Here is a 27,559-nt window from a genome sequence, read left to right as displayed (position 1 = left end):
GCTGCTTTACATCAGATTAGACCAGCACCTCATGGAGTCCAGTATAAGTGGCATTGGCCATCTACAATTTCAGAGGAAATCTTTCTCGTCTTCTATCTCTTCAACTGGACATGCTTAAGACTGAACCTGGGATATTTGGCACGCAGAGCAGATGTTTTCCCACTGAGATGGGGCTCCTCGACCAAGGATCTCCACCATGGGTCCATCCAGCCTGCACTCTCAACTTGGAGGGCTGTTCTAAGAAAGAGGTTTCCAACTCCACCTGGAGATGGTGGAGATTGAACCTGGGACCTTCTCTATGCAAAGCTCTCCCACTGAGCCAGGGCCATAGCCAGCCCTTATCTAGCCAACATTGTCTATTCCAACCTGCAGCAGTTCCCCGTTGTTGCAGGCAGGTTCAACCCTGCGACTTCTGCATGCAGTGCAGAGGTCCTCCAACTGAGCAGAAGCTTTCCCAGTCATCAGCTGAAAATGGCATTGCATGGAATTAGGACAGAAGATTAAGAGGCAGGATCGCCAGTTCAGCAGAAACAGCCTATATTTAGATGAGGCAGGAATGGGGTCAAACAAAGGACGAAGGTTTTGAATCCATCTGGGTTATTATTTCTACTGTTTTCAGAGAATCAAAAGAACAAGAATCATGTTGGGGGAATGAGGAATGACATTCAGAAGCATACCTTTTAAGCTGGGCTTGGCCCCAGATGCCTAGACTCCCAAAGAATTCATAGCCCTCAGCCCCTTCCAAACCAAACCCTCCTTCCCTTCTAAACCTGCCAGGATGAAGTGTACCCAGCATACTGAACTGATCTTTGATCAAGAGGGAAAACCAAAGAAAAATAACAGCTTCCCCCCCCCCCCCCAAATAAAAGCACACTGGATTTGGTTGGCTGGATTTCAACCATCGTCTGGAGGAGGTGGTAGCTTTTTCAGAGATGGGTGCTGAGAAAGAAAGCGCACCGTCCTTTGGATGGTTTCAGCTGCCTTGTTCTGCATGCTACCCAAATTTTGAATTTCCTCCTTTTTAAGAAGGGGTCATGCGAAGAAATGCTCAGAGTTTTGTAAGAATGTGAGGTGGATCAATCAGGGCAATTCTACAAGGTTCTGAGATGAAGCAACCAAAAAACAGTGTTCCAGGTGTTAATATAAGGGCAAGAGAAGTCTATACAGTACACCTTAGATGCAGGATTTTCTAGAGAAGGAAAACACAGTATCGGCCACTCCAGTTCAGTTTCCAATGTTATGGGCTTCTCAGAACCTGAGAAAGTGGATAAAATATTTGAAGCACGTTCCTCTAGCTCAGAACATCTGCACATTCCTCCATTATCAGAAAAACGACTAGCCACCTCCCTTGTTTATCACATGATTTTCATCAAGGGAATTAAGAAATCCACCCTAACAACTGAGAGATAAAGTTCAAAAGTAGAAGCATCAAATAGCTGAGATTTCTGTCACTGAATCCCTTCTCCCTTTCGATCAATCCAACTATAGAGGACTTTGTGACAATCTGTTGCCAGGAGCTTGACGCCCAGCACAGCCATAGCACGGTGTTACTTCCACAACTACAACAGCAACCAACCAGCCGAGTTCAGGGAAGGAGAAACAGCTAATCAGCTTTTGCTGTCCACAAAAATCTAGCCCAGTTCCTGCCCCATAATAGCAAGAAAGTATTTTGAAACTTGACTCATGGAAACAACCAGCCCAAGTTACATTCAGGTTAGTTGGCTTATCCGAGACAAGAGCTCAGCGACAAAGTTGTGGAGATGCGATGACCTTTCAGCCATTCATAAAAACTTTCCATTCAATCTCAAGCTAAGGAAGAAAAAAAATCAATAGCTGTGTTCGTAATTTACCCCACCCTCCCGCCTGAGATCCAGCATCTGCAGCAAATCAATTAGTAATCCTATTATATTGCAGTTGACAGAAAATATGTCTATTAAACCACATGTCAACTTCTCCTTCCGTAACAAATAAGAGAGGATACAGAGACCTTGTTTCTACTATCTCAGCCTATTGCCAAGATCTGAGGATCTGTAAAAACTCAGCCCATTTTATATCCATGTTTCTAGAGCAATATTCTAGTCAATAGGTCTTTTTCTGTCTCTCGGTGTGTTTTGATTTAATGTTTCCCAGAAGCACAGGTTCTTTTTCCGACAGATATTTGGAAACGAAAAAGGGAGGAAGGTTAAATTTTGACCAGAGAAAAATGGGTAGTGACTTCATTCGACAGCTTAAGTTGACTTTGGTAGATTTTGGGAATTGGTTCCCGTAACAATCCACCCCAGATTCTTTTTTTCTTTTTCTTTTTGGAACATACCCATCTCTACCTATGCTACATTAAATTAAACATGTGTCGAAGCATTCAAATCTAAACCCAATTTCATGTTTGATCTTTATTGGGTTGTCAAGCTCTTGCCCTCTGCCTAAAACTCACATCAGTTTGTTTTCTCACAGTCTGCTTAGCAAGATGGATTAAGGTAGGGTTGCAAGAATTCCACCAACTGAACTATTTCCCCTCTGCAGTTAATACCCACATACATGAGGGTGGAGTGTTCACTGACTTTTTCACAGCCTCCCTGTGAACCAGGAGTTTGCCAACGACTGTTCGTAGAATCGTCTCCTGAATTATTTATCAGGGGTTTTTTGTTTTTTTGTTTTTTAATGCTTAAAAGTGCTTTAACATAAAAGTTTTCTCACTTTGAGAATCACACATTATGGGAGTGCAAAGCTACCCCCCCCCCCAGTTTTTTCGTCACCACAAAGAAAAGAAAAAAAACCCTGAAAGATTCATCACCACTTACCAGTCGGTGCTTCATATGGATGGTGATGAGGGGAGAACCTGACAGATTGTGAGACAGGGTTGGGGGTGGCTCCATTTTCAAAGAGATGATGTAGCTAGTAGCAAAAATCATACACTCCTTGCAGGCAGCGGCTTCAGGAATGCTGGCAAATAAACCAACAGCTTATTAGTTACCTGTGTCTTATTTCATTTCTTCAGACACCCATCCTTATTTGGGCAGTTACCTATCTAAGGAGTGAAGGAAGGAAGGGGAAAGGGGTAAATGGAGAAAGGAAAGGAAAGGAAAGGAAAGGAAAGGAAAGGAAAGGAAAGGAAAGGAAAGGAAAGGAAAGGAAAGGAAAGGAAAGGAAAGGAAAGGAAAGGAAAGGAAATGGATGAAGAAGGGAAGGGAAGGGAAGGGAAGGGAAGGGAAGGGAAGGGAAGGGAAGGGAAGGGAAGGGAAGGGAAGGGAAGGGAAGGGAAGGGAAGGGAAATTAACATCTCCAAAACATGCCAAACAAAAGGTTTGACAACACTCACAAAAAATATTAAAGGCAAAAATCCTTTGACAGCAGTGAGAGTTATACAGCCCAAATGTATATTTATCTCTAAAATGTAAAATCACAGCTACTTAGAGGAACAGAGTGATGGAAGACCCAGGCCCCAAGCCGCTCTTCCACTCTGTCCATGCTTTGTGGCAACCAAGAGACCGAGGCCACATAGGAGAAGACCAGATTCATCCACACAGGGATAGAAAGCGCCATGCTCACTCAGACTAGCCCAACTATTGCTCCCGAGGAGACCAACAATGCAACTTAATCTGAGTACCACCAGTTGTCCTCAAATGAAGTCCAAGAACCTCCAGGTTAGAAGCCTTTGCCCAGTTCTACCCAATTTCTGGAAGAATATTAATGGTACTCTGCTTATGAATGTTCTGACCTTGCTCATCAATCTGGATACTTTGACTTCTACAGGACCTCCAAGAGACTCTTGCTTGCTTGGAACCATTTTACAGACCCTGAAAAGGATTGCTTTGATCCTCCAAGTGGATCTGGAGCAAGGTGTTGTCTACAGATTTGTGGGGAGGCAACCTGACCTGGTTTTATGATCTTGGATGGTTCAACTTTGCTTTCCTCTGTGAGACCTGGGCAAGGCAAACAAGTCCCCCTCTCCCTCTGATTAAAAGAAAGAATGCCCTTCATTGCATTTTTAAACTCCCTAAGAAGGTCTTTCTGACAGTGACACAGGCTGACGGCCACACGCCTTCAGCACCTAGAGATAAATCACTGTAAAACCAAGATTCCAAAATTTCCACCAAGGGTTCAGGCATTGCAGTTCAGAGAGAGTTTCTCTCTCTCTCTCTCTCTCTCTCTCTCTCTCATTCTTTTTTTTCCCCTGAAATTATTCTTTTGGCCCATTATTTATAGTCCTGTTATGAAAGAGGCCCATCTTGTCCCAGGAAAATGTTTGCTTCTCAGAGGTACCATAATTTAAACCAGGATGCCGAGAGAAGCCGAACTGGCACAAGCTGTGATTAGAAAGCCAGCCAGCAAAGATATTTCCTTAGCTGGAGGGAACGTTTGACAAGCAATGTTTAAATAATAGAATTGCCATCTCCCTCCTTTCTGTCCCCCCGGGGGGCTAGATTTTGCTCGGCTAGCTTCACTCTTGGGTGAAGTGAATGACAAACTTCTGCATTTATGACATTTCACATCCTAAGTCCTGCTTTTTCGGCTCCCCAGCTTTCAAGGAGGCAAATCTGTCCTGTTGCAAATGAGCTGAAAGTGAGGGTTTTCTATCAACTGTCATCGAGCAAACCACTTAAGGGGTTTTTAATGGATGGGAGTCGTTTTGACAGACTCTAGGCCGGTGGGGAAAGGGCCCCCAGAGAAAACCCAGAGCCAACCAACTTGGCGTTTTTGAAAGAGTTGGGTCGGTTATTATTCTGCCTTGCAGATTTTAAAATATATGCTGTTTATCTGGGGGGGGGGGGGGGTGATACTTTCCACTTGGGCACCTACCTTTGGTCTCAAAAACATGATAAGCAAGATAAAGTCTTCTTTAAATGATATTTGACTCCTGGTGACTTCAAGGACATGTCCATCAAGTTTTCTTGGCAACAACATGGACTTGGTTTGCTACTGCCTTCTTCCAGAGGTATGTTTCAACTGTCCACCTTCAGCTTAGTCATCTCCAGATGGGTTCCCCTTCACAAACTAACCAGTCTCAACTCTGCTTAGCAAACTCCTTTTTTGCCAAGAAAGCTACATGGACATGCCTCAAGGGATATGTTATTATTATTTTTAATTAATGCAGTCCTCAAATGCATTTTCTGATGAGCCAATCTGGCTCTCTTTCATTCTTATGACTAGCTAGCATTCCTTAGATAACTGGGTGTGTGTATGTGTGTGTGTGTCTCCACGCATACATGGTAAAATGCCAAACATTTTTATTTTTATGTTTTGGAATTACGACTTTGTCCAAAGAACTGAATTTAACAGCTGGCATTTGCCAAATATATCAGAAGCAACTTCGTTATTTGATTAAGGGAGTCTAAAGGGAGACTTAAACTATTCTAACGGGAAAGAGTTGTTGCCAAGCCCCTTCATAATATAGGCATTTGTTTCTGTTTTTACTGCAAAAAAATTAGATTCCCTATGGAGAAGTGGATTGTGGGAGCAATTAAAGTTTACCACTTTCAGCATTGCTATTTGCAACAGCATTTTGGAGAAAGCCAGATGTTTTCACTAGAAAGTGGGAGAGTGAAACAAACTCTTCCCGTGCTCCAAACCACAACTTCCAAAGCTTGTGTCACTTTGAAATTAACACTTAAGAGGAATCAGTTTCACCACTTGTTGGGGCAGGTCAATTTCTCAGTCTTTGCCCAGGATATACAAGACATCTTTCACAGGTTTCCATAGGAAAGGACTTGGAAGATCTCTCAAAACCGCTATGCAGAACTTGCTACCTGAGATACTTTAAAGCACTTTTCTCAGCCTGGGCAACTTTCAAATACGTGGACTTCAACTCCCAGAATTCTCAGCTGTGGCTGAGATGGCTAAATTGGCTTCTTTGATCAAAGAAAAGACAATATCTATGTTTATTGCTGACTGGAAACCCCTTATAGACATTTTAGTTAAAACAGAAAAAAATGAACCTATGATTTATGATTTTGATGATTAGACAGGATAGTTTATAGAAAGAAGAGGGTGATGTTGTAACCATACAGTAAAAGGTAAACTTATAATTGTACTTATAACTGCTGTAAAGAAGTTTAGAAGCTACTTCTTTGTGTCATTTTTCTCTCTTTTCTATTTTTCTTTTACTTCTTTTCTTTCCTTTCTTGCCCTTTTAGCTTTCTCGTTGATTTCTTTCTTCTTCTTTTCTTTTTTCTCCCTTTATATTAGTTTGTACTAGCTTTTGTTTTCCTTTTAAAAAAAAATCTTTAATAAAAATTCGATTAAAAAAAAAAATTCTCAGCCACAACAATGCTGGCTGGAGAATTCTGGGAGTTGAAGTTGAGACATCTGAAAGCTGTCCAGGTTGAGAAACTTGGCTTGAAAGGGATGTAATGCAAATTATACTTTGGTTCTTCTACAGGCAAAACAGGTCTATCCTCTTTAAATAAACTTCTGGAAACTTGTAGTTGAGGCCAGAGAAAGAATGAGATATAGCCACTCCCTAGGTCTGTTTCATTCAGCAATGATTATTTCAATAAATAAATCAGTTTTGACAGGCTACCTGAGTGGGTGATACTTTATCGATAGGCTTGGAAAATTCCTGGGTCAGGGAAGAGATCTCTTTGTGATTGGTATATTGCTGCGAGTTGCCGTAATTTAAATCCGTGCTGGTGCAATGCAGAAAGTAAACAGATTCTGAAGTGGTTATCTGCTTTGGCAAGGTGTAAATTAGCCCTTGGCTTATGGGAAAAGTGGAAGAGGAAGGATATTACATCTCATAACTAGATTAGCTTCAGTCCATCATGCGATTTAAAGTTCAATGAGATAAGACCTTTGCGAGGGAAGCGGAGAGTCAATTGGGGAGGAAGTGAGGCTTAGCGATCATGATAATATATAGAACTTGTATATGCAGGGATCCAAACAATTACTGAGCATTTCCAGTGAGAAATCTGGATTTGAGTGCCACACTGTCAATCCAGACCACAATCTGCTTGGGAAAGACCCCTCCTCACTTCAAAAGGAGGTCTCCTTCAGGCCCTGGAGGGGCTGCTGTTTGAGAAATGCAACCCCTCTGGACTTTGAGGAGGACATTTGAGGAGGATCAGAGCCTAGTTCCCCTGGGATTCAGGGTGTACAAAAGGTTTCTTTATCCATTATTGCAAATATAGCAACTGGGTAAGGTAAGTGAGTCTCATCAGTGCCAATCAGGAGAAAGTAACTAGGGCTGAGTTAGGCAGAAGGGGAATGAATTTGCACATCAGAGCTAAAACAGGCAGGATGCAAGAGATCTGTGGGCGGGCTAACGACTGAACAACAACAACATCGTCTGAATCTGGGATCTTCTGAATGGAGAGAAGATGCCTCAACTCTACAGACTGATTACAAAGCCATGGTCCAGCTATCCTCTTTGCCAGGAGCAAAAAAGTCCCAAGTGAATCGCATCGTAGTTTAATGTACTAGGTGAACTCCGTCACACGTTTTCAATGTCATCCCTTATTCCGTTTTACTTGTCATATAACCTCACACCTCTCACTTTACGCTTTATCCCTTATCAAATGGAGAAGGACCTCTTCTCATCTAAGAACAGCCTGACAACTGTCGCCAGAATTGCCTTAAAACTGGCTCCCAAAATCACCACTGTTGGCCTCGTAGATCTCTTGCTGGGGAGGTTAATTTCTCTCAATTGTGCAGCTTTATCTCTGTAACTCTTTGACACCAGAGTTTAGCTGCTCTAAAATGCTGCGGAGTCCATTCCGGCTGAAAGCGGGCGATGAAAATGTTAGTGAAAAAAAAAAATCATCTCACTGGCCTATTTTTCCAAGCACTTTGGAAAGGGACCTCTGAGGCAGTGGTGGAAGGAGGACTTGGCACACCCAACTGCTCCTACAGACATGGCAGGAGACGTGAAAGCGTTCTCCGTCTTCCCAGATGCTTTAGAGCTGAGTGTTAATCCATACATTGCCAAAAAATAGATGTGCACACACGTACATATGCGAGGGGAAATCTCAGTGTGCTCAGGGGGACCCAGAAGTTTGCAGAAATACTAATAATAATAACAATAACATCAATAACATCTACCTATCCCAGGTCCTTGGGAAGGACTCAATAGGTGGATAAAAATGCCAAATCCAGTCTAAACATCTGGATGACTGTGCGACCAACCATAATAATGTTTTTTTAAGAAAAAATTGGAAAATATGCTCCAAAGAGGTTTTGGAAAGTGGAAAAAAACAGAAACAGCATCTCCAGAAGAAACAGCACAGATTTGCACTTCTGCAGGAGAGAACGGACTGGCGAAAGTTGAGGCCCACCTGCCTCTCTTCAGCAACATGATCGAAAGACACAGATCAACCCCGAGGACCCCATCCACCCACGCAATGGGTTTCAGGCAGCCTTCACCCTTCACATTTCCCCAGATTTACAGTCTGGATCACCGAAGCATGCCGGCTCTCTGTTTACGAGCGACCTGTCTATCGATGGAATGGAAAGACGGATTGATATTTGGTGACGAAGGTTTAATGACATGTTTAAAGTTTTATTGATTGATTGATATCAAGCCAGTGTTGATTCTTGGTGACTGGCTGGACAAGTCCCTGCGGTTTTCTTGGCAAGATTTCAGAAGTGGTTGTCCATTGTCTCCTTCCTAGGGCTGAGAGGGAGGGACTGGCCCAAGGTCCCCCAGCTGGCTTCATGCCAAAGGCAGGACTAGAATTCAGAGTCTCCCAGTTTCTAGCCTGCTGCCTTAATCCCTACACCAAACGGGCCCTCTGTTTAAAAATTAGGGTTGATTTCCTCAACCCACTTTCTGTTTTGGGGTTGTTGTTTTTTTCTTTTTGCTGTTGCTGTGCTTTTTCTCAGATTTTTGCTTTCTGTTTTTTCCCCCCTCTTTCTTCTCTATTTTTGTACATTAAAACAAAATAGAGTGATGAAGCGAAGAGAAGGAAGAAGTTCTCTCTCACTCAACCTTTGGCCATACCCATCCGTATCTCTTCTTGTGGACTCAAAGGGGGCACAATCCATTTTGCACACAACTTCGGCAGCAAAACTTCTGAAATGGAACTTGGACTATTTGGAGAAGAGGCTGCAACGTGGTAATAAATCAAACAGGCATCTTAAACCATTTTGCCCCTTTAAAGACCCCAAAATGCAAAAAAAGGGGGGAGGTAGAGAAATGTTACCCCCCAAAAGGCAGGTCACACATGGCCTCCCACACCTCCAGTGTTGCATTAAGCCACACAAATCCATTCACTCACATATTCAGGAATAATCACAAGTGTGTTGGGTTTTTAAAGGAACTTACTTGGTGTCCGTCGGTTTGATGCTATGGAAGTACTGGTGCATAGAGTGGTAGAAGAGACCCACGACTGTAATCCAGGCTGTAAAGAAGGTAGAATTTGTCAATGTCAGGGTTGAAGAGAAGCAGGAAAAGTAATTCACTAATTAAAGCCACTTTGGATGACAACAGTTTCAGCCTCTTTCATCCAACAAGCCATAGATAGAATTCAATTGCTGGGCTTCTCTGTGCAAACTCTGTGCTTATTAGGATGTGATAATGCTAAAACCGCCCTTAAACAACGTATCTGGGATACAGATTTACAAACAAATTTAAGTAAGGTGCTGCACCCCCAATATTTGTCAGTTTCTACCACAAGGGTTCATTCCAGCTTCTTATCTAACATCTATTACAATTCGGAAATTTCGTAAAGCTTTCACCCTAGCTAGAATGGACACATTGCCCTCAACGGTCCTTTTTGGATGTTTTAAGGGGATTCCTATGCACCTTCAATGATGTCCATGTGGAAATGGCTCAATAGAAACACTAAGCCATATGCTATTATATTGCTCCCTATATAAGGACTCTAGATAGATAGATAGATAGATAGATAGATAGATAGATAGATAGATAGATAGATAGATAGATAGATAGATAGATAGATAGATAGATAGATAGATAGCCGATATTGAAGAGATTTCCTGGCAGGGAGTGTGACTTCCATCTAATGTTACTCCTTTCGGACAAAGACCTGGAAATATCTTCCCAAGTTGCCTGGTTTTGTGCTACCATCTGTATAACATGCTCCCCCATTATTTAGAGTTAAAATTCCACAACATAGAATCTTACTTTGATACATTTTAGCACTGTTATTTTAATGACTGGATTAAATAATATTAATTGTTTTGTTTTATAGATATATATATATATAAATGTAAGATGGTTGTTATTGTATACTTTGATTGTATCTGGCCTTAGGGCTGTAATAAACGTGTGTGTGTGCCTCTTTCATCCTTGGTCACTTCTGCTCCATCAAGGTTTGAATCTGAGGAGACCCCTCTACAGCCTATGGAGACATTGTGGAAAAGAGGTTGCAAGATAGGAAGGGCCAGTGTGAATTTCTCACCCCCCAGGACAATAGAAAGAAGCTAAAGTGCTGGATCCTTCATTCCTCTGTTGGAAAACCCAGATTGGAGCTGCAAACCTCAGGATGACCACTAGAGGGCCATGCAGTACAGAAAACTCTGCTGCCATCTAGTGGTCATATCGGTTTTTGCCATGCAAGGAACCATTCAATTCTCCTTTACGGATTTCTCAGCGGGACCATGCCAAAAGAGAGGAAGAGAACAGAACAAGTTGCTATTTCTGCAGAGAACTGGTTTCCTTGGCTCTGCCTGTCATGCTCTCTACCTGCACAATTTCAGACAGCATCTCTTGCCAGAGTAGTAACTGCAACTTTAAAGACCGGAGCTTAGATTTGTTTTTATTTTCACCCACCCCATCCTTTTCCCCTTCCGCATCGTGACTTTTAGACTGCAAACGGACCAATAAATCACAGAGTTTTGAAGGTTGGTCCGAGGGCTGGTTTTGGCTAAAGGACAAGATAAACACCGTTTAAAAAAAAAAGAATGGATAATCGCAAACATTGGAGATATTCTCCGATGAGAACGTTTTCACTGGATTTGCTACTCTGTGGATCTGTTGGATTTTGCATCTGCTCCTTTTTTTTTCCTTGTTTTTGTATAACATTTTAAATAAATAAATAAATAAATAAATAAATAACACTGTTCCCTTTTCTTTGATCACCTTCGCAGAAACGTTTCCGTTTTACAACTAATGTGCGAAAGCCTTTGTACCAGACAGAAAGTGGGCAGTGTCAGGCTACCGTAATAAGATTTTATTGCTGTTGGCTTTTTGACAAGCCTCAGCATGCTTCCACGTTCAGCCTTCCTTCTAAATTTCTCGTTGGAGTTCCTGCCCGTCCTCTCTCATCTCTTTTTTCTAATTTAGCCAGCAATATATATATATTGCTGTATATTGTATATATTTGCAAACTTAAGCACAACAGCCTGTTCCCACATTGCACTGCAAAGCTATCCTTTCTTTAACTGTGATTAATTGGATAAACTACCATGACACCACCCACTGAGCTGATGTTCCCCAACCGGAGAGCTCTCTAGAGTAGTGTTTCTCAACCTCAGCAACTTTAAGATGTGTGGACTTCAACTCCCAGAACTGACATTGATTAGGTTTAACCTTGGTTTGAATTGGGGGGGAGAGGTGCATTTTTTATGAATAAAGCTGGTTTGGTTAGTGGGTGATTCGATATCTTGCATGAACCCAGAAATGGGCTAGTTCAGTGACCCCCAAGTTGTGCAACTCATGTGACCACAAGCAGGTTGCATCAATGACACAATCTTGTAAAGCCTTATCATTCAGTTGATAAATTGAAGTGGACTTTCCCCTCCCCTGCCCTGATAATCCAGCTAGCTGAAGATGGAGATACATCATTCAACATTCCCTTGTATGTAAAACGTAGATGCACTCTAGAAAGAACCTTTAGTAGATTCTTATGCTGGTCTATGACCATAATAAAGATTTGATTGATTGATTGATTGATTGATTGATTGATTGATTGATTAGTAGATTCTTGACAAGATCAAGAGGAACATTCCCCTTTTTTGGAGGAAAAGAAGCTATTTTGCTTTCTAAAAAGGGAACCTTGAACCACCATGATCTCCAAAATCAGTGGAGCAATCCAAAGATGTATTTGACCAAGGATCAGAGGAAGGACAATTCAGGAGAATGCTGGTTTCTCCTGGCGCCTTCCCCGGCCTTTCAGATGGGCTGGATGTTAATTCCCATAATCCCCAGCCATACGGTGGAAAACCTTGACTCAAGGGAGAAAGCAAAAGGCAGCCGATTTGCCCTTCCTTCTCTTCTACTAAGTTATTCCCTTACCTGTATATTGGAAAGATTCTCCAGGGATGGAAATGTAACTCTGTCCTTGTAACGGGAAGCGATATTGAGGTACATTCAGGAACTGAGGAGGTATTTTAACCAGGGAGTAATCTATATAATAATGCAAACAATGATCAAAAACTCGAAGGAAAGGGAGAGAAAAATCATCAGTTAGTCCTTTTTTCCTGCTTCAATGAGGGGGTTGTTCTGTTCCTGCCTATTGTTAAGCCCCTTAGTCTAGTCTCTGAACACTTCTGGCAATCAGGTTGTCTTGAAGAAAACTGCCAGGGGAAAAAAAGATACATTAGAGCTTTAAGTGGAAAAAGAGAGGGGACTTTATCATTTTGCAGCAGGTAAAAAATAAAAAAAGGAGAAACCAAGAAGGGAGAAATGTGGCTTTTTAAAAAAAATCTCTCTGGCTTCATGGAGGCAGGCGGTGATCCTCAGACCAGCAGGGATAGCTTGGAGGCACTGATTATACAGATGGAGGCCTGTGTTTTGATCTACGCCGCTGAGTGCAGAATTTTAATCTGCTTCCAGCACAAGGCAAACAGACCTGGAAGAACCTTGGCTGGTGCATGACAGACGCAGCCATAAGCGAGGCCGTCAAGTGACAACCACGACGCCTGTGCGAAGCGCATGACCTTAAGCAAATCCACTTTGAGGAACCTGATCTACAACTGTCAACTGAGCTTCCCATTTCTTTTCTTTTTCTTGCCTGCCTGCCTGCCTGCCTGCCTGCCTGCCTGCCTGCCTGCCTTCCTTCCTTCCTTCCTTCCTTCCTTCCTTCCTTCCTCCCTTTATTTATTCATTCATTCATTCATTGGATTTGTACAGCCACCCATCTCAAACCAAGTGACTCGGGGCGGCGAACACCAACAACGAAACGGTTAAAACGCAAGACAAAAACAGAAATGAAATGCAAACAGCAGCCAAGAGGTATTATAATCTGTCAGGGTCAACAACGCCAGGGCCCTTCACACACTCGGGACCCCAGGCCCGAGCACATAGACCTGGGCAGGTCTTCAAGGCCTTCTGGAAGGCCAGTAGGGTTGGGACCATTCTAATCTCTGGGGGAAGAATGTTCCAGAGGGCAGGGGCTATGGCAGAAAAGTCCCTGCCAGTGTGATGGAGGGTATCTGTGAGGAGGTAGGTGATGTGGGAGATTAAGGCTATCAGGAGGGAGGGGTTTCATTCTGGGAGGGGAAAGGAGACAAGAGACAACACAGTCCACAGGGGGAGCATGAGAAGAGAAAGAGGTTCAGGAGAGCCCCTCCCTAGAGTCTCACGGGGAATATCCCCTAGCTGCTGTAGTATAGAGTTAGTTTGGCAAGTTTCTGTCTATAAGGTGTGAGCTAATAAAGGAACTGGACTGGACTGGACTATTTCATCGTTGTTCTTGGGCTGGGCCTGACAGCCAGCCAACATTCCTTGGCTGACGGGACCCAGAAGATGCCCATCCTGCCGCATTAATTGTAGATGTCCCTCAATAATAGATGAACCTTCCACCCCAGCGAAAACGGGAAAGGAAAATTTCCATCCCTCATCAGCCAGTGAAAAGCTGCAGAGGCATCTTTAGCTTTGCTCTACTTGGATGATCCATCTCCTGTGTTGGAGAACAAAACTGGAGAGGGGACTAATAAATCTCACCTGCCACGGGTGAGGTGCCTTGGACAGTTATGGTCGAAGGGCTTCCTCCTAGGTTGTGGGCGACGTGAAATATCACATTGTCGATGGTGGACACCAGCCCTCCAGCAAGGGACGCTGTCTGAAAGCAAAATGTCAATGCCAGAGTGATGAGTGATGATGGAGGCCTAGCAGGGCTCCAGAAGAATCCAGGTAATATCTCAGAAAATCTTATCCTTACCTGGGTCATGTCAATCCAACCAGGTAGCATAAGAACTCCTTCCACAGATTTAAAGAAAATCTACAAATAAACAGTGATAGGTTATTTGCTATGATATTAGCATCATCATCATCAACATCATTCAGAAATCAGGAGACACCTCTTCTTGCATATTGTCAAGAGAGATCTCTGCCAGCATCTGGTATTTGTAGAGTAATGTTTTACAGCAAGCAGGATTTTCTGAATATCTACACCACAAAACTCTGATGATGTTTCATGAGACTTATAGAAACTCATGTAAAGTTTTTCTATGAAACTGTCTAAAAGAGAAGCACTGGGGGGTAGGAACAGATGCCAGCAGAATGGATGTTAGCATCTCTTTTCAAGTATTTCTCTTATTTTTTTTTTTTAAAGACCAAAATAACACCTATTTTCTGTCGCCTTTTTTTGCTTGTTGGACAAAACACGCACTCAGACAAGCCTAGAAAAGGTATCAGAAAAGAAATTTCAGCAGCTGTTTATCACCATTTCTTTCTCATTCCAACAGTGCATAATGTTAGTTTACCAGTCTGCACTTACAAGAAGCCCTGTCAATAAGGGAAAAAACTAGGAAACACTTGATTTGCATATGGAAGATCCCAATTTTGATTCACAGCATCTCTGTTGGTTTGCACAAATTATCTTCTGTTTCCTCCAGGGGATCAAGCAGCATACACAAGAACTACGTGCACCGATTTTCTCCTGCAAGCACAGTGCAGTGAAGTGGCTTGGGCTGAGAGAAGGGGACTGGCCGAAAATCACCAGGGAGCTTCTGTGGTTGAGGGTGGACTAGAACCTGGGTCTATCCCCTCCAGGTCCGTCACCTCCATTACTATCACACCCCGCATGCCTTTCGAGTCTCCAACATGGCCTTTGGGCCCAAAGAAGGTGCATTCCCTTGATCTGGATTTCAATTCTCACAATTCTCACCAGCAATCAGAGGTAGGAAAACACACCAGGATGAATCAATGGTTTGACTCAACCCAAGGCTGTTTCCTATGCTCCCTCATGGCTCTAAGATTACAATTCTCATGCGTGCTTTTCCATAGCCCACTTGGGAGTCCTACTTAAGCAGCAACCAAATGCTTTTCCATAAGGATCTCCTGCATACTTATATCAGAGTCTTTTAGAAAGTTCACAGTAGTGCAAGGGAGGAATTACAGTTCTCTTTTTCCTTGCTAATGCAAAAAAGTTTCATACCTTCTATTCCTGCAAGCCCATGCCCAAAAGACATTACTACCACATTTGCATGAAGCCCGCTTGTGTCATCCCAGAGAACCACTACAGCTCTTTTAGAAGCTTTGAAGCATAAGGAATAGAACGATACTTTATATTTCTCAGATTAAAAGATTTTTCAAACCCTTAAATCCACGGGTACTGCTCACTGATACATATTCATGGAGGAGAAGACTATTTCTTTCCAATTTGCAATGTTTAGTAACTGATTGAGATCTGTGGAGTTTCTGTCACTCTACATCTACTGGCATTTACAGAGTCTCTTCAAGTTGTGAAATAAAAATCCTGCATTAAAGACCTGAATACATTTCATTCTGAACCCACTTTGAGCTTATGAAACCATTTTGATCCTGTTGATGCCCCCCACCCCTCACAGAGGCCTTTGTGTCCAGTACATCATAAAGCTGTGTGAAAAAGATTCAGAAAGTTTCCATCTCAATATAGGCATAAGTATGTTGGTTCTAAGTTGAAAACAATTCACTTGCTGGAATTCTTGTATAGTTACTGCTTTCATCTTAATAAATCTTGGTAAAGAAAACTCCGTGAAAGTAAATTACTTTCAATCCAGGCAGCTACCAAAGATGAGAAACACAAAAGTATAGCACTCTTTCTTTGATTTGCCCAGATGTACTATGTATTTCTTCTACTAGGCAAGAGATGGATGGATGGATGGATGGATGGATGGATGGATGGATGGATGGATGATAGATAGATAGATAGATAGATAGATAGATAGATAGATAGATAGATAGATAGATGGTAAATCTGATAGATAGATAGATATCCTGTTTCATTCTTTATAAATTTGAAAGGTTGAGTTGCAATTCATCCATGCCATCTTCCTTGGCATCTGGTAGAAGCCATGTTGATGTCAAGCATATCATGATGTCATTGCTCAAATGACATGCGTTTGACAAAATCAATGACCTCATAACCCATGTGTTGTCACTTGTCCCCTGGCAGATGCCCAAGCGCTCTCTGCATCCTTTTTTCTCAATCTACTAATGCCATTTTCTATTTTCTGTAAGGTAGAAATAAAAACAGCTTTATTTGACTAAAAGATGACGGGAACGTGCCGACGATGCACTGACTAAGACCCAAAGGACATTTACCTCTATGAATTACCTTAGTAAGCTGATTAATAGATGAAAGAAATTTACCTTAGTAAGTTGATTAAAAAATGGGGGGGGTGGAAATTACCTCTGTAAATTAGGAAATGGACTCAATACGTTGATTAACAGATGAAGAAAAATTACCTCAGTAAGATTGTATGCAATATTTGCTGTGAGAGATTCATTAGGCAAGGCGTATGAAATGTTTTTCAAATAGTCCAACGTGGCAGGTGGGTACTGGACATGGCGTTTTCCCTCTGTGAGACTAATTATGGTGGATTGGTAGGCATTTCTTGAGATCTGTAAGATGAGCGCAAAATCACATTCACTGAAAAGTTCTGTTCTTCATCGGTGAAGGTTATTGAAATAAAATGTCCTTTTCTTCAACATCGGCTTTGACTCAACATTGACAGAGGAAACAAGGCTCTCTTTTGACCCGAGGACTTTCAGAAAGATACATCTACTAGATAATTAATTTTATTTTGTATACATTTACTTTCAGGCTTCATCCCAAAACTATCTGGGGTAACAAGGAAATCTATTTTGATAGAAGGGCCTCCCCCCAAAATTAAACTTCCTGGATAATTTGTTCTATTTTCATCTGCTTATTTTATGAACTTTCTATCTGGCTTTCCATGCCATCAATAAAGATTGAAAGGTGGTTTCCAGTTTAAATGGAATAAAATACAATTCAATCCGGAAACCAGTTACTTAATTCAATCTTCTACTGCAATTTTTCCTTTGTGAAAATTCCACTGTTAAAATAATTCATTGCTCTTACTGACCCGGCTCGAAAGAAGGTTTTAATCTAAACCACAAAGGTCTCCACAGCTACACAGTGTCCTAAAGTTGTCTCTATTTCCCATCAGCTCCTCTCTACAACCCAGTCCATCACCTTAACCACTACACCACCAAATGTACAAATTATGCATTTTAGGGAAAGTTGCATACAAAATATGTGCAGATTTTCATGCATTTTTTAATTCACAGATTGATGCAGAAATTGAGTGGAACACCTGTGGACGCAAATAGGAAACCTGACGATTTGGGGCAGATTTTGAACTCTCCCCAGACATCAAAACTCGGTCTTCAGGACCCTATGTGAAGATCAAAGCTTATCGGTTGCTTTTCTTACTCTTATTTCAGCTGACTGAACGCTTGGAATGATATAACTTTCTTTTTTTCCCTAACATAAGCAACCTGGCAGTGACAAGGAAAGAATTTCAGGAATGCACCTACCACGGGAAGCGTGGCAGTTGTTTGCCATCCCCATGGAGCTGTTGAAGCAAGCAAAGACTGGTCACCTAGAAACAACGGTGAGAAATATTACACATGAATTTTCCCTTTGGTACAGAGAATCGGGGTGGGGAATATAATCCAGGGTAACATTTGACCTTACCAGCAGAAAAGTTCCATTACCAAATGTGAGACTGATTACAAGGGTCCCTACTCAGTTTGTTGAACGATCAGATGGTTGGCCCCACCAGGATATCTTTGGTAGCAAATTATTTTCAGAAGTACCGCCTCCCTTCAGTACTTTCCCACCCACTAAGTTCTTCTAAACTTTGGCTTTCAGGAATTAATCTCAGTATGGACAAATAGTGTTCCTTTCTTCTCTGCAGCATCACTCATTTTAAAGTGATGTCTTGTTTTGCTAAGTTACTTTCTAATTTTGTGATCTAGATTCAATGCAAGAGAAGATGGGGATATGAGAGATGAGTTGGAGGAAGCAGGATTACGGGCCCGTTGGTGCATTTAGGCAATTCACTGCAGTATCTAGAAAACACTATTGAGAATTCAAAGCCACAGGTAAATATCTGGGCTAGCCAGTTCCTTGTGGAAAATAGCTTCTTGGTACAGTGTTTTCAGTATTATGATAATCTTGACGGAAGCTACAGTTTAGCGAGAGGACCTATGGTTTGCTTTCAGGAAAACCAAGTTAAATCTGCAGACTTTTCGTCTGAGAGTAGATGTTGAGCAGGGGGGAAGTTCTGCCTAAAAGTACAAAGTAGTGTTGTTCGATATTGGGAAAGGTGGACAAACAGTCTGACTTTTTATAGGTTATTTAATTTTTTATTGATTGATCATATTTATAGAGCTGCCCATCTTGCAAAAGAATAATTCTGGGTGGTGGACAACACTCAGTGACAAAACCCATAAATACATATAAAATAATCATTAAAACTATGTTTGTCAGAAGCCTATGCAGGTCTTCTAACCCCTAGATACTTAATAGGGTGATTTTCTCTCTCAAAATCAGGATTATAATTACGGTCATCTTATCCAGACTTTGCAAACCCTTGTTAAGAGGAAATCTTCCTGTAGTATCACAGAGGACATTGAGCGTTCTGTTAAAGGATGCTTTATAAAGGAAGTGTGTTTTTAACATATTTTAATTAATTAATTAATATTTATCTATTTTAATCAAGATTTATTCTATTTTTACTGTAAACCTCCCAGAATCACCCCACAGTGAGATGGGCAGTGACAAATTTGAAATATAAATAAATAAATGTTCAAACAAGCCAAGATTTTCAACTCCAACCTTGCTGGAATGTAGCAAACCTACCAACAGCAGCTGTAAAATACTGTTCAATCTCCTTTGGTGTCAGCACTCTTTCCCATATGATGAATTCATCAAAAGCTCCATGGATGTAGCGTTTTCCTTGGCTGCCTTCTGAGCCCATCAGCATATTGGAATTGGAGTCACCATAATTGTAGAAATGTTTCCCATAGGCATCAACGTCGTTCAAAGTCCCATTGATGTAGACTTTCAGACCATCTTCAGATTTCCAGGTAAACAGGACATGAGTCCAGTGGGGACCTGAAAAGCACAGCTTGGCAATAAGAACCTGGGGAGTGAACCCCTCAGGGTGGACCTTAAAGAGAACCTTGGGATCCAGGCCAAAGCTCACTGAAGAACCTCACAAATGAGGCATAAATGCAATCCTCCTACCCCATGGTTGGCTCTCAGCAATGAATATTTAAGTTATGCCAAGGTCTGTGGGAATGACCTTGGGAGACAGGAGGAAGAGCCACAGACCAGGCAATGGTTGGACAAGCAGCAGCTGAGTCCACAGAAGGAATGGGGGCCTGGCAAACATCTCAGAAGGGACCCTCCCTAGTTTTTTGGATTGTAAAGGTGAGAGGAGGAGAGATGCACTTTCAGACTTGCAAGATTCTATGAATGTAACCTTATAATAAAGTTAGAGCCACTACTTCTGGATATGCTTCTTGTCTGGACTACCTTGCAAGGTTGACAGCCATCTCTGACATGGGTAATTCTTAATTTACTTAGGATAATTCTGTATCACCTTTCCAGCAGAAACCAACAAGGGATTTCTTGTCTTCTGTGGTTGAAGCTTTTGGTTACCGAAGTAGTTTTAATAGTCCAATTAGTTTTTGTTGCTTTTAGAATATTCCCCTGGTGCCTCCTATATCGGGTCGGTCCATTTTCAATAGATATAATGATAATTATGTATAAATGATTCTAAATGCTTCATGTTTCCAAATCAAATCAGTGCATTTCCTTCAGCCCACTCTCAATTAAGCCACTTAATTTAGCGGCTCTTACATTATTTCTTCTTTGCCTGGGTTAAAGGCACAAGGCTTTGCTTTACTGTATTTAAATACTTTCTGGCATATAAATCCATTTGCTTTTGATCATATACTGTACAATAACTATTTATTCAATGAATGCATTCATCGAGGAAGAAAGACTACCTGGTGAAATGAAAGTTGCTGCCCACTTCTTGGAAATGTGACGGTTAAAGAGTTCTACAGAGCCTTTGTGTTCACCGAAGTAGACTTTAAATCCATTAGATAGGACTTGATCCCCATATGCTGGGGCAGGCTTTAGTTGATACCCTTGAGTCTTCCAGAAAAAGGAGAAGGTCACACCTAGTAGAACCAAAAGAAACAGAGGAGGGATTGTCTTTAAGCAGACAAGCGCAAAATTAATAATGTGAGAGCTTTCAAACATCACCTTCTCCAAATCAAATCAACCTCCCCATTCTTTTATGCACCATGTTGCACAGGCCCCACTGAAGTAGATGGAAAACAGTCTCCATCTTGAATATCCCCTGGTTTGGTCTGCTTCCAAAGCTTTCCGGCTCAGCTGATGTATCCCCTGTCTCTGGGAACTCCCTCTCCACTAATTTTGCAAGAATTAGGATGAGTAACACCAGAATGGGTGTTCAAAAGCAAAAGAACACCCCGTACCCCCCCCCAAGTATTTCTTAATGTTTCATAGCAGAAGTCATAAGGTCAGATTGATGTGTTTGAGATCATAGTTCTCTTCCATTTTGATGCTGTGAAACAAGGACATGCCATTGAGAAGGCTGGACATGATGGACTGCAGTAGCCCAGGTTTTAGACACAGAAAGAAACAGAAGTGTGAAATATCGACTTGTACAATCCTTCCTTAGGCCAAGAAAGGGTGAGTGTGTTAACCTTGTCTTTATCTTCCATAATAAGGATTCTGAAAGGGAAACTATCTTGCATTTTTAAAAAGATGTTTATGATTCTAAGTTGGTTAACAAGAAAAATGTGCAGGAAATGTCCATCAGATGTTTGCCTATGTTTCTTGAAATGGACACAGTTCTGTCTGCAAAAAAATGGGCTTTTTGGTTTGAGTGACCCGAATCGGGAATGTTCTCAACAATCCCTAGGCGGATGCATCTTTTCAACTCGGAAAAAATATAATACAACTTAAAAGAAGTTCATACTTTGAAGGATAATTGAGTTTTGGTTTGCCCAATGATTCATAAGTGCAAAATTAGACACATTCTCATCAAAATGTGAAGAAAAACATTCCTCTTGTCACTGCATGGTTATGACAAGTCTGCTTATTTTTAAATGAATCATTAGAAGGATGGTTAGCACTCAGAATTAATTATCCCCACCCGACATATTCCTGGATATAACTTCTAAGACCATTATAGAGTTTAAATTGGAGACGGATTAACTCCCTCGTACTCCCTAGAAGATACAATGGATTACCAATGCTGTTTAAATGGAAAAGCAAATTTGCAGGATATTACCCTGGCCCTTGATAGAAGCAACTGTACGCAGATCCTTAGAGATATTCCATGTTCAAACCCAATACTGTTCTTATCCAGCAAAGTTTATAACTTGGCCAATAAACAAGATAACTTAGTCCTAAGGGGATGCTTTGATGATACATTAAGACAGATCCAAGAAGAAGATATTATAATCCACAGAGGAAACTCCTAAACAAACCCATTAGATGCACACTTTGGATGGAATCTACCTAGGGAATTTCTGATCCCAGCACCATCATTTTAAGCCCATGGTTAGTTACAGTCATAAACAAATATGCATAATTTATTCAGCAGGCTGCTCTCCCATTTCCTCAGCAAATAATTTGGATGTAAACCGTAAGAACAATTTACATACTGCTAACGCCTGGAAGGGATTTTATTATTCCCTTAAAATGTTGTTCAGTGATATTTTCTTCTCCCCCCTCCCCCCGGTTGCGTTGCTGGAATAAAATAAATAAAATAAAATATTAACGTATATAAAAACCACCGTGATGGGGTAATCTCTTACTAACCTTCAGGCTCACACAATTCTGGGTTAATAATGCAAGAGTTTTGATAGTTTCCAAAAAGGAGAAACGTTACTCCCTTGCCATCCGGAATATAGATGCCTTTGTTTACAATGCCTTCTACAATATCTAAGGAAAATAAAGGGGGAAAATATGAAAATGTGCAGCTGTTAAAATATTCTGGTTAGCCCCATCACTGAGAAGGATGAGCAGGGCAATTTTTATTATTTTTCCACCTCCCCAGATCTCAGTCTCCACGACTCTGTAAACTCAATATGATGGACCATCCTTCTTCTTCCAGCCATTCATGAGGAACCATTTCCAAATTCCTCGTGTTCTCAGTGAAGGGGGTAGGGTTTCCCCTTAGTTTGAGAGATAGAAGCAAGGAAAGATGGAGCCTCACAGGAAACAGGCTGGCTGAAAGGAGAAGGAAGGACTATTGGTGTCTGTGACTGTTGCCAAGTAAATACAGATGTGTTTGCACAATCAAATCAAACTCGGATTTTCTTTTGACTTGAGTTTGTTGAACAAGCCATACTGGCTTGGCTTGTACATAACATTCAAGCATAAATCAGGGTCCCAGACAAATAGGGGTTGCATTTTTAATTTTACAGGATTTTGGCAACCAGGAACTTCAGCCACCATGACAATGACATCATACCATCACTCAAGTGGATGGGCCCACGGGGTCTTCTGTCGTTTTGCCTGTTTAGTTTCTGTTCTCTGAGAACTATCCCCAAACTGTCTTTAAGCTCCATGTTAAAGAGAGAAAAGAAGCTTATATTTCAACCAAATGGGATTGCAAGATCAAAAGCCTCTTCACAGTGGAGCTGAGTACTCCAAAGCAACCTTTAAGCTGAATGGTCAAGCTTGACAAATAGAAAACGATCGTCCAGAATTCTCACCTACAGTCGCAGAGAAGTTAGAATAGGCGGAATCATTGGTATAAACAAAAGTAGAATTATGGTAATGAAGCACAGTGAAGTTGTGGGATCTTAGCACTGCATGGGACAAGAAAGAAAACAGAAAACAAAAATGGAAAGCAACACCATGAATATATGCAAGGTGGATATGAATCAACCAGGCCATATCTCTCAATGTAGGAAAGCATTGACATCATCATTGCATCCTGCCAAAATCTCCTCCCTCCCGGGTTATAACTAGAAAGGGGCTAGCTTACATGGAAAATTAATCTGTCCTGTCTGAGAAAAATGGCCCATATTTTTAAAAAATGAGATCTCACAGGTAGACAAGGAAAATGCATGCTTAAGAAAACCGAATCTTTGGTGGCTGATTCTGGTTCAACCAGCTTCTCATGGGGGGAAAAAAAAGTTGTTCTTCAAATTCTACCCACTTGATTCTACCAAGCAAAGACCATCTCTGGTGGGGTTTTCAAGATCACCTATGTTCACCTCATAAATGCCCATTTATGGTGGAAAGACCTTAAGTTAACAATTGAATATCTGTTGGGCATTACAGAAAGTCCTGAGTATGGCACCCCCCAGCTCCAGAAGGAGCTGGGAAAGACCCAAAGACCAGGATCAGGGACCAATAATCTTTTGGGTGTTGCTGGACTACAAAACCTAGCAGCCAGCATCCCGGGAGTTGCTATTCAGTAACATACTGAGAACCATCCATTCCTCATTTTCAATGTAAACAATGCTGAACTAGACCAACTGAGCATTTGATTCATCATAAGACTCAAGACTTCCTACGTTTCTTCCCACTCCCCCAACCTTCAGCAACAATATTACAGGACAGACACATCCTGAAATATCCATCTTACAAAACTAAAATGACACGTAGGTCTCTGAAACTGAGTCTGACTCAGAAAGAATGTTCTGTGGACCTTAATTAATGAACAATAGGTGTAGTAAGCATATGCGAGCTTTATGCGCGTGGAGGAATGGACACTATGGCTACATAATCATCACTTAAACCATCTGAAATAGAAGGAAGTTCAGCTAATTGACTCAGAATCTCCCATTTATGTTTCACGGTCAATCACTGTTACAGTTTATGCTAATTCTATTCTGCAATTGTTTTGCTGCGGCAAAAGGATAACGTGAATACTCTGCGTGGGGCCTTTCTTCTCTCCAAAGCTAATCTGAAAATGCCAGTGTCTACAAAAATGATCCATTGAGAGAGATGGAACTGGAACTGGCTTCGTGAAGTTGCCAAACACACAACAAATGGATAAACATGGCAAGCAAAGCTGATGATGTTTCGAGGACTGACGAGCAAGAAAGGTGGAGCGGATGGCATGAATGTGTGATGCGCAGAAATGGCAAGGGTGGGAAGGAATATCAATGGATGGTGTTCTCCAAAGCTGTAGAGATGCACAAGTTGGAGTGCAATATGACAACCAGGAGAAGGTAATCTCCGGTATCGATGAACCCAAACCTTCTTGACACTCCATACACAGTGGGTCCAGTTATACTACCAAAGTAATGTGTACAGTCCAATCTCAAGACTGTTTGCTGAGAAGTAACTCAGTTGGTTTGCATGGAGTCCCACAGCACTCTTGGAACCAAATGACCTAAAGATAGATCTATAGGAAAATAGTTACATGGAATACAACATATAGGTCTATATCAAGTTTCTCAACCTTGGCAACTTTAAGATTTGTGGACTTCAACTCCCAGAATTCCCCAGCCAGCATGGCTGGCTGGGGAATTCTGGGAGTTGAAGTCCATACAGCTCAAAGTTGCCAAAGCTGAGAAACACTGGTCTATATAATACACATCTTAGAACCTAAATGGTCCCTCTTTTTCCTCCCTCTCTACCAGCCAACCCCAACAGAACTTTTTATCACGAACCAAGCTGCTCATTTGTTTTAGCCTGAGAGATCTGTCTTTAAAAGGGGGAAAGGAAAAATGGTTGAAACCCAACTCTTCACTGGGATCAATAGCTCAGAGCAAAATGGGATCCACGCAGCACAGATCTTGCACCTTCTGGTGCTCTGACTTTCACAAAATCATAACTTATTCTTGGGAGGCCACCCTTCTTCTACCTCCATTCATGTCCTGTAATTCATGGATTCCTTCCACAGCCTCCAGAGGCCAATAATGCGATGCTTGGGTGAGAACATCGAAACCTGTCAAGAAAGTACAACACCACCAAGGTCACCCCTTTGTGGGAACTCGAACAATTGTACATTGTTTCTGTGTATACCTTCCCCTCCCCTCTGCTTCGATCCATGTTTGTTTCCCTTGAGTTAAATTTTAAATTCAAAAATGTTCAGGACGTGGACCTGAAGATGGGAGGAAGCGTTCTCTCTTCCTCTGTTTTTAATTCTACTAAGACCAGTTGGTGTACACTACCTTTTGAGAAGATTCCAGGCAGCAACTACCCCACGCAACGAATTATTGAACATCTTTGGCTTTTCAAAGAAGCATCTTTATAGGTTTTTTATGATTAAGGTTGGAGACTGAATCATTCTATAAAAAGATCTTCTGCAGATTGAGCTTTTCTAGGTCAAGAAGGTCTTTCTGAACTCTGTAATAGACATATATCCTTGGCCTTGTCTCCTGGTTTGTTCTAGAGTTCCATCTCATGACTTGATCCTACCTATTATGATATGAATAACTTATCTAGGCTAGATGCTGGTCTGGCTCACCCTAAATGAGGCTTCCCTGAGCTGTGTGTTGCAGGCAAACTCTCAGAATTTCCAGCCAACATGGAAGTTGGTCCAACACATCTGAAGGCAACCAGGCTGGGGAAAGATGCATGTATGAATATGGCAAGGACTGAAGATGGGGACTTTGGCACATAAAGCAAAACTAATGAACTTCAGATCTTCCCTGTGTACCCCTGTAACTACCACCAAGTTACAATTCCCCCACTCAGCATTGAGAGAATGCAACCCTGAGAAGCAGAGATTGTACAAGCAGTAGATGATGAAGCTAAGGGTGACTTTAATATTTCTTTGTGCAGTATAAACACTCAAGCAATACAAGTGTTAAACCCACAAGTGTGGTAGAGATTTTTGGCTTGTAATGAGAAGCAGAACATATTAAGTCTTTGCCCTCAGATGTTCAGTGTGAAATCCTGCCAGGGTAGTATGGCAGAATATACTGCTACAGGAAGCAAGGAGGAGGGGTGTAGTTCCCATCATCCCCACCCATTGACCATGCTGGCTGGGGCTAATAGGGGTTGGAGTCCAGCAACATCAGGATAGCTACGGCTTCCCCAACTTTGCTTAAAAATGGGGGCTTAGTGCAATGAATATTTTTAGCCTCAGAAACTTGCTCCTGAAACAATCGAGACAGGTCATATATTCCCCTTAAACTTTGGTTTTACTGCTGAAGGGAGTGCAGAGAGAGATAGAAAGCTTGTCAAAAAATATGGTTGGGGATTAAAAAAAAACAAGTCCTTGTAAACAAGTTGCGAGGTTATAATACTTCTAGCCCCAATGATCCTGCAATGAATGTGCGCTGTCCGAGCCTTCCAAAAATCTTGTAAAAATGCAAATCCCCCGTTAATATAAACCACAAGCTTTTTCCTCTGGTGGACTGAACCCTTCCCTGTGATTCCTGAAGGCTGGTGCCTACGAGGTAGAAAGGGAAGCGGTGAGGCTGAGATCCCTTTTCAACTAAGATAGGCAGGTGAAGGAACCATTAGCTTCTTTGCTTTAGAATTAAAAAGAAAGCAAGCCATATATTTAGGAAGGGAATCCAACCTACTTCCAACTTCTTGTAAGCCCTTATCATGAAAAAAATTCCCACTCTTGGTTTGGGAATTCAGGACAGAGGGAAAAACTCAGAGAGGTTCATGAGAACTTCCATTATTACTGGTCTCTACCATTGTCTGATGTCCAAAGTTAGAAGGTCATTTTGCCTAATGGGAGGGCTGGCCCTATAGCAAATCCGTTTTATAAATCTGCATTCCCTTTCCTCTAAAATCAAACTGAGATAGCAAGGAAAAGAAAAGCCAACGTCAAAAAGTCAAAGAAAACATTTTTAAGCTCCGTTTGAAAGGACAAGACTGAAAGGATCCAGAATGCAAAATGGAAAAATAATTCCCTAAGGCTGTTTGCCAAAGATTGTCCAATCACACACAAAAGATGGATCTCATGAGGGAACAGAAAAAGCAGATACACCTCAGCCACACCTGGGAAGCCACAGGTTCTCTATTCCTGCTTTAAAATGAATTCCAGGGTCTGTCGGCTAGCCTGAGCAGTTCCTTCATTTTGGACGTGACCATCTCAAGCAGATGAGTCGGCCGACGTTCAATTTCCGCAACGTTGCCAAACGTACGCTGCGGTTGAGCAGAGATTTGAACTCAGAGCTCCCAGCAGACTAGCACTGCCACTATTACGGTATACCCACCCCTCTTTTGAGAATTGTCTTTATAACCCCCCCAATCCCCCCTACTTTGTTTCTCATAAGGAGAAACCTTCTGACTTGGTGAGAACAACGTGGGTTGACCTTCCGAGCCACCACAACATTCAAAATGCTATTTCGCATTGCATTGGATGTCCCTGAACACTATACCTAAACATGCTTTTGGGGGGGGGGAAACACCATTTCTTAACAAAAGACAGGATCGTAACAACGGTAAAGGTT

The 27,559-nt window shown here is 41.7% G+C and overlaps 1 protein-coding gene across 2 annotated transcripts in view; it reads right to left on the bottom strand.

Annotated features, from left to right (window-relative positions):
• Nucleotides 1-27,559, bottom strand: part of ADGRD1 (adhesion G protein-coupled receptor D1) — a 112,544-nt gene that overhangs the window by 84,161 nt on the left and 824 nt on the right. Inside the window, exons 3-14 of one of the 2 annotated variants that reach the window (XM_007426660.4) lie at nucleotides 25,006-25,089; nucleotides 22,898-22,993; nucleotides 21,999-22,121; nucleotides 20,147-20,323; nucleotides 18,993-19,247; nucleotides 17,663-17,727; nucleotides 16,568-16,723; nucleotides 14,058-14,117; nucleotides 13,841-13,958; nucleotides 12,191-12,301; nucleotides 9,257-9,332; nucleotides 2,799-2,940 (exon numbers count right to left, since the gene is read on the bottom strand). In XM_007426660.4, the coding sequence (XP_007426722.1) occupies nucleotides 2,799-2,940; nucleotides 9,257-9,332; nucleotides 12,191-12,301; nucleotides 13,841-13,958; nucleotides 14,058-14,117; nucleotides 16,568-16,723; nucleotides 17,663-17,727; nucleotides 18,993-19,247; nucleotides 20,147-20,323; nucleotides 21,999-22,121; nucleotides 22,898-22,993; nucleotides 25,006-25,089 (1,463 nt within the window). The remainder of the gene's footprint in view (nucleotides 1-2,798; nucleotides 2,941-9,256; nucleotides 9,333-12,190; nucleotides 12,302-13,840; nucleotides 13,959-14,057; nucleotides 14,118-16,567; nucleotides 16,724-17,662; nucleotides 17,728-18,992; nucleotides 19,248-20,146; nucleotides 20,324-21,998; nucleotides 22,122-22,897; nucleotides 22,994-25,005; nucleotides 25,090-27,559) is intronic. The other variant, XM_025165690.2, reaches the window with a different exon arrangement.

This window comes from Python bivittatus, unplaced genomic scaffold (assembly GCF_059951505.1).
Source record: "Python bivittatus isolate LINGU-HERP-01145 unplaced genomic scaffold, Pbiv_v1 ctg000100_np1212, whole genome shotgun sequence".
NCBI classification, from domain to species: domain Eukaryota; kingdom Metazoa; phylum Chordata; class Lepidosauria; order Squamata; family Pythonidae; genus Python; species Python bivittatus.
The sequence above is the reverse complement of the archived record's forward strand: the minus strand, read 5'-3'. Positions and strand labels throughout refer to the sequence as shown.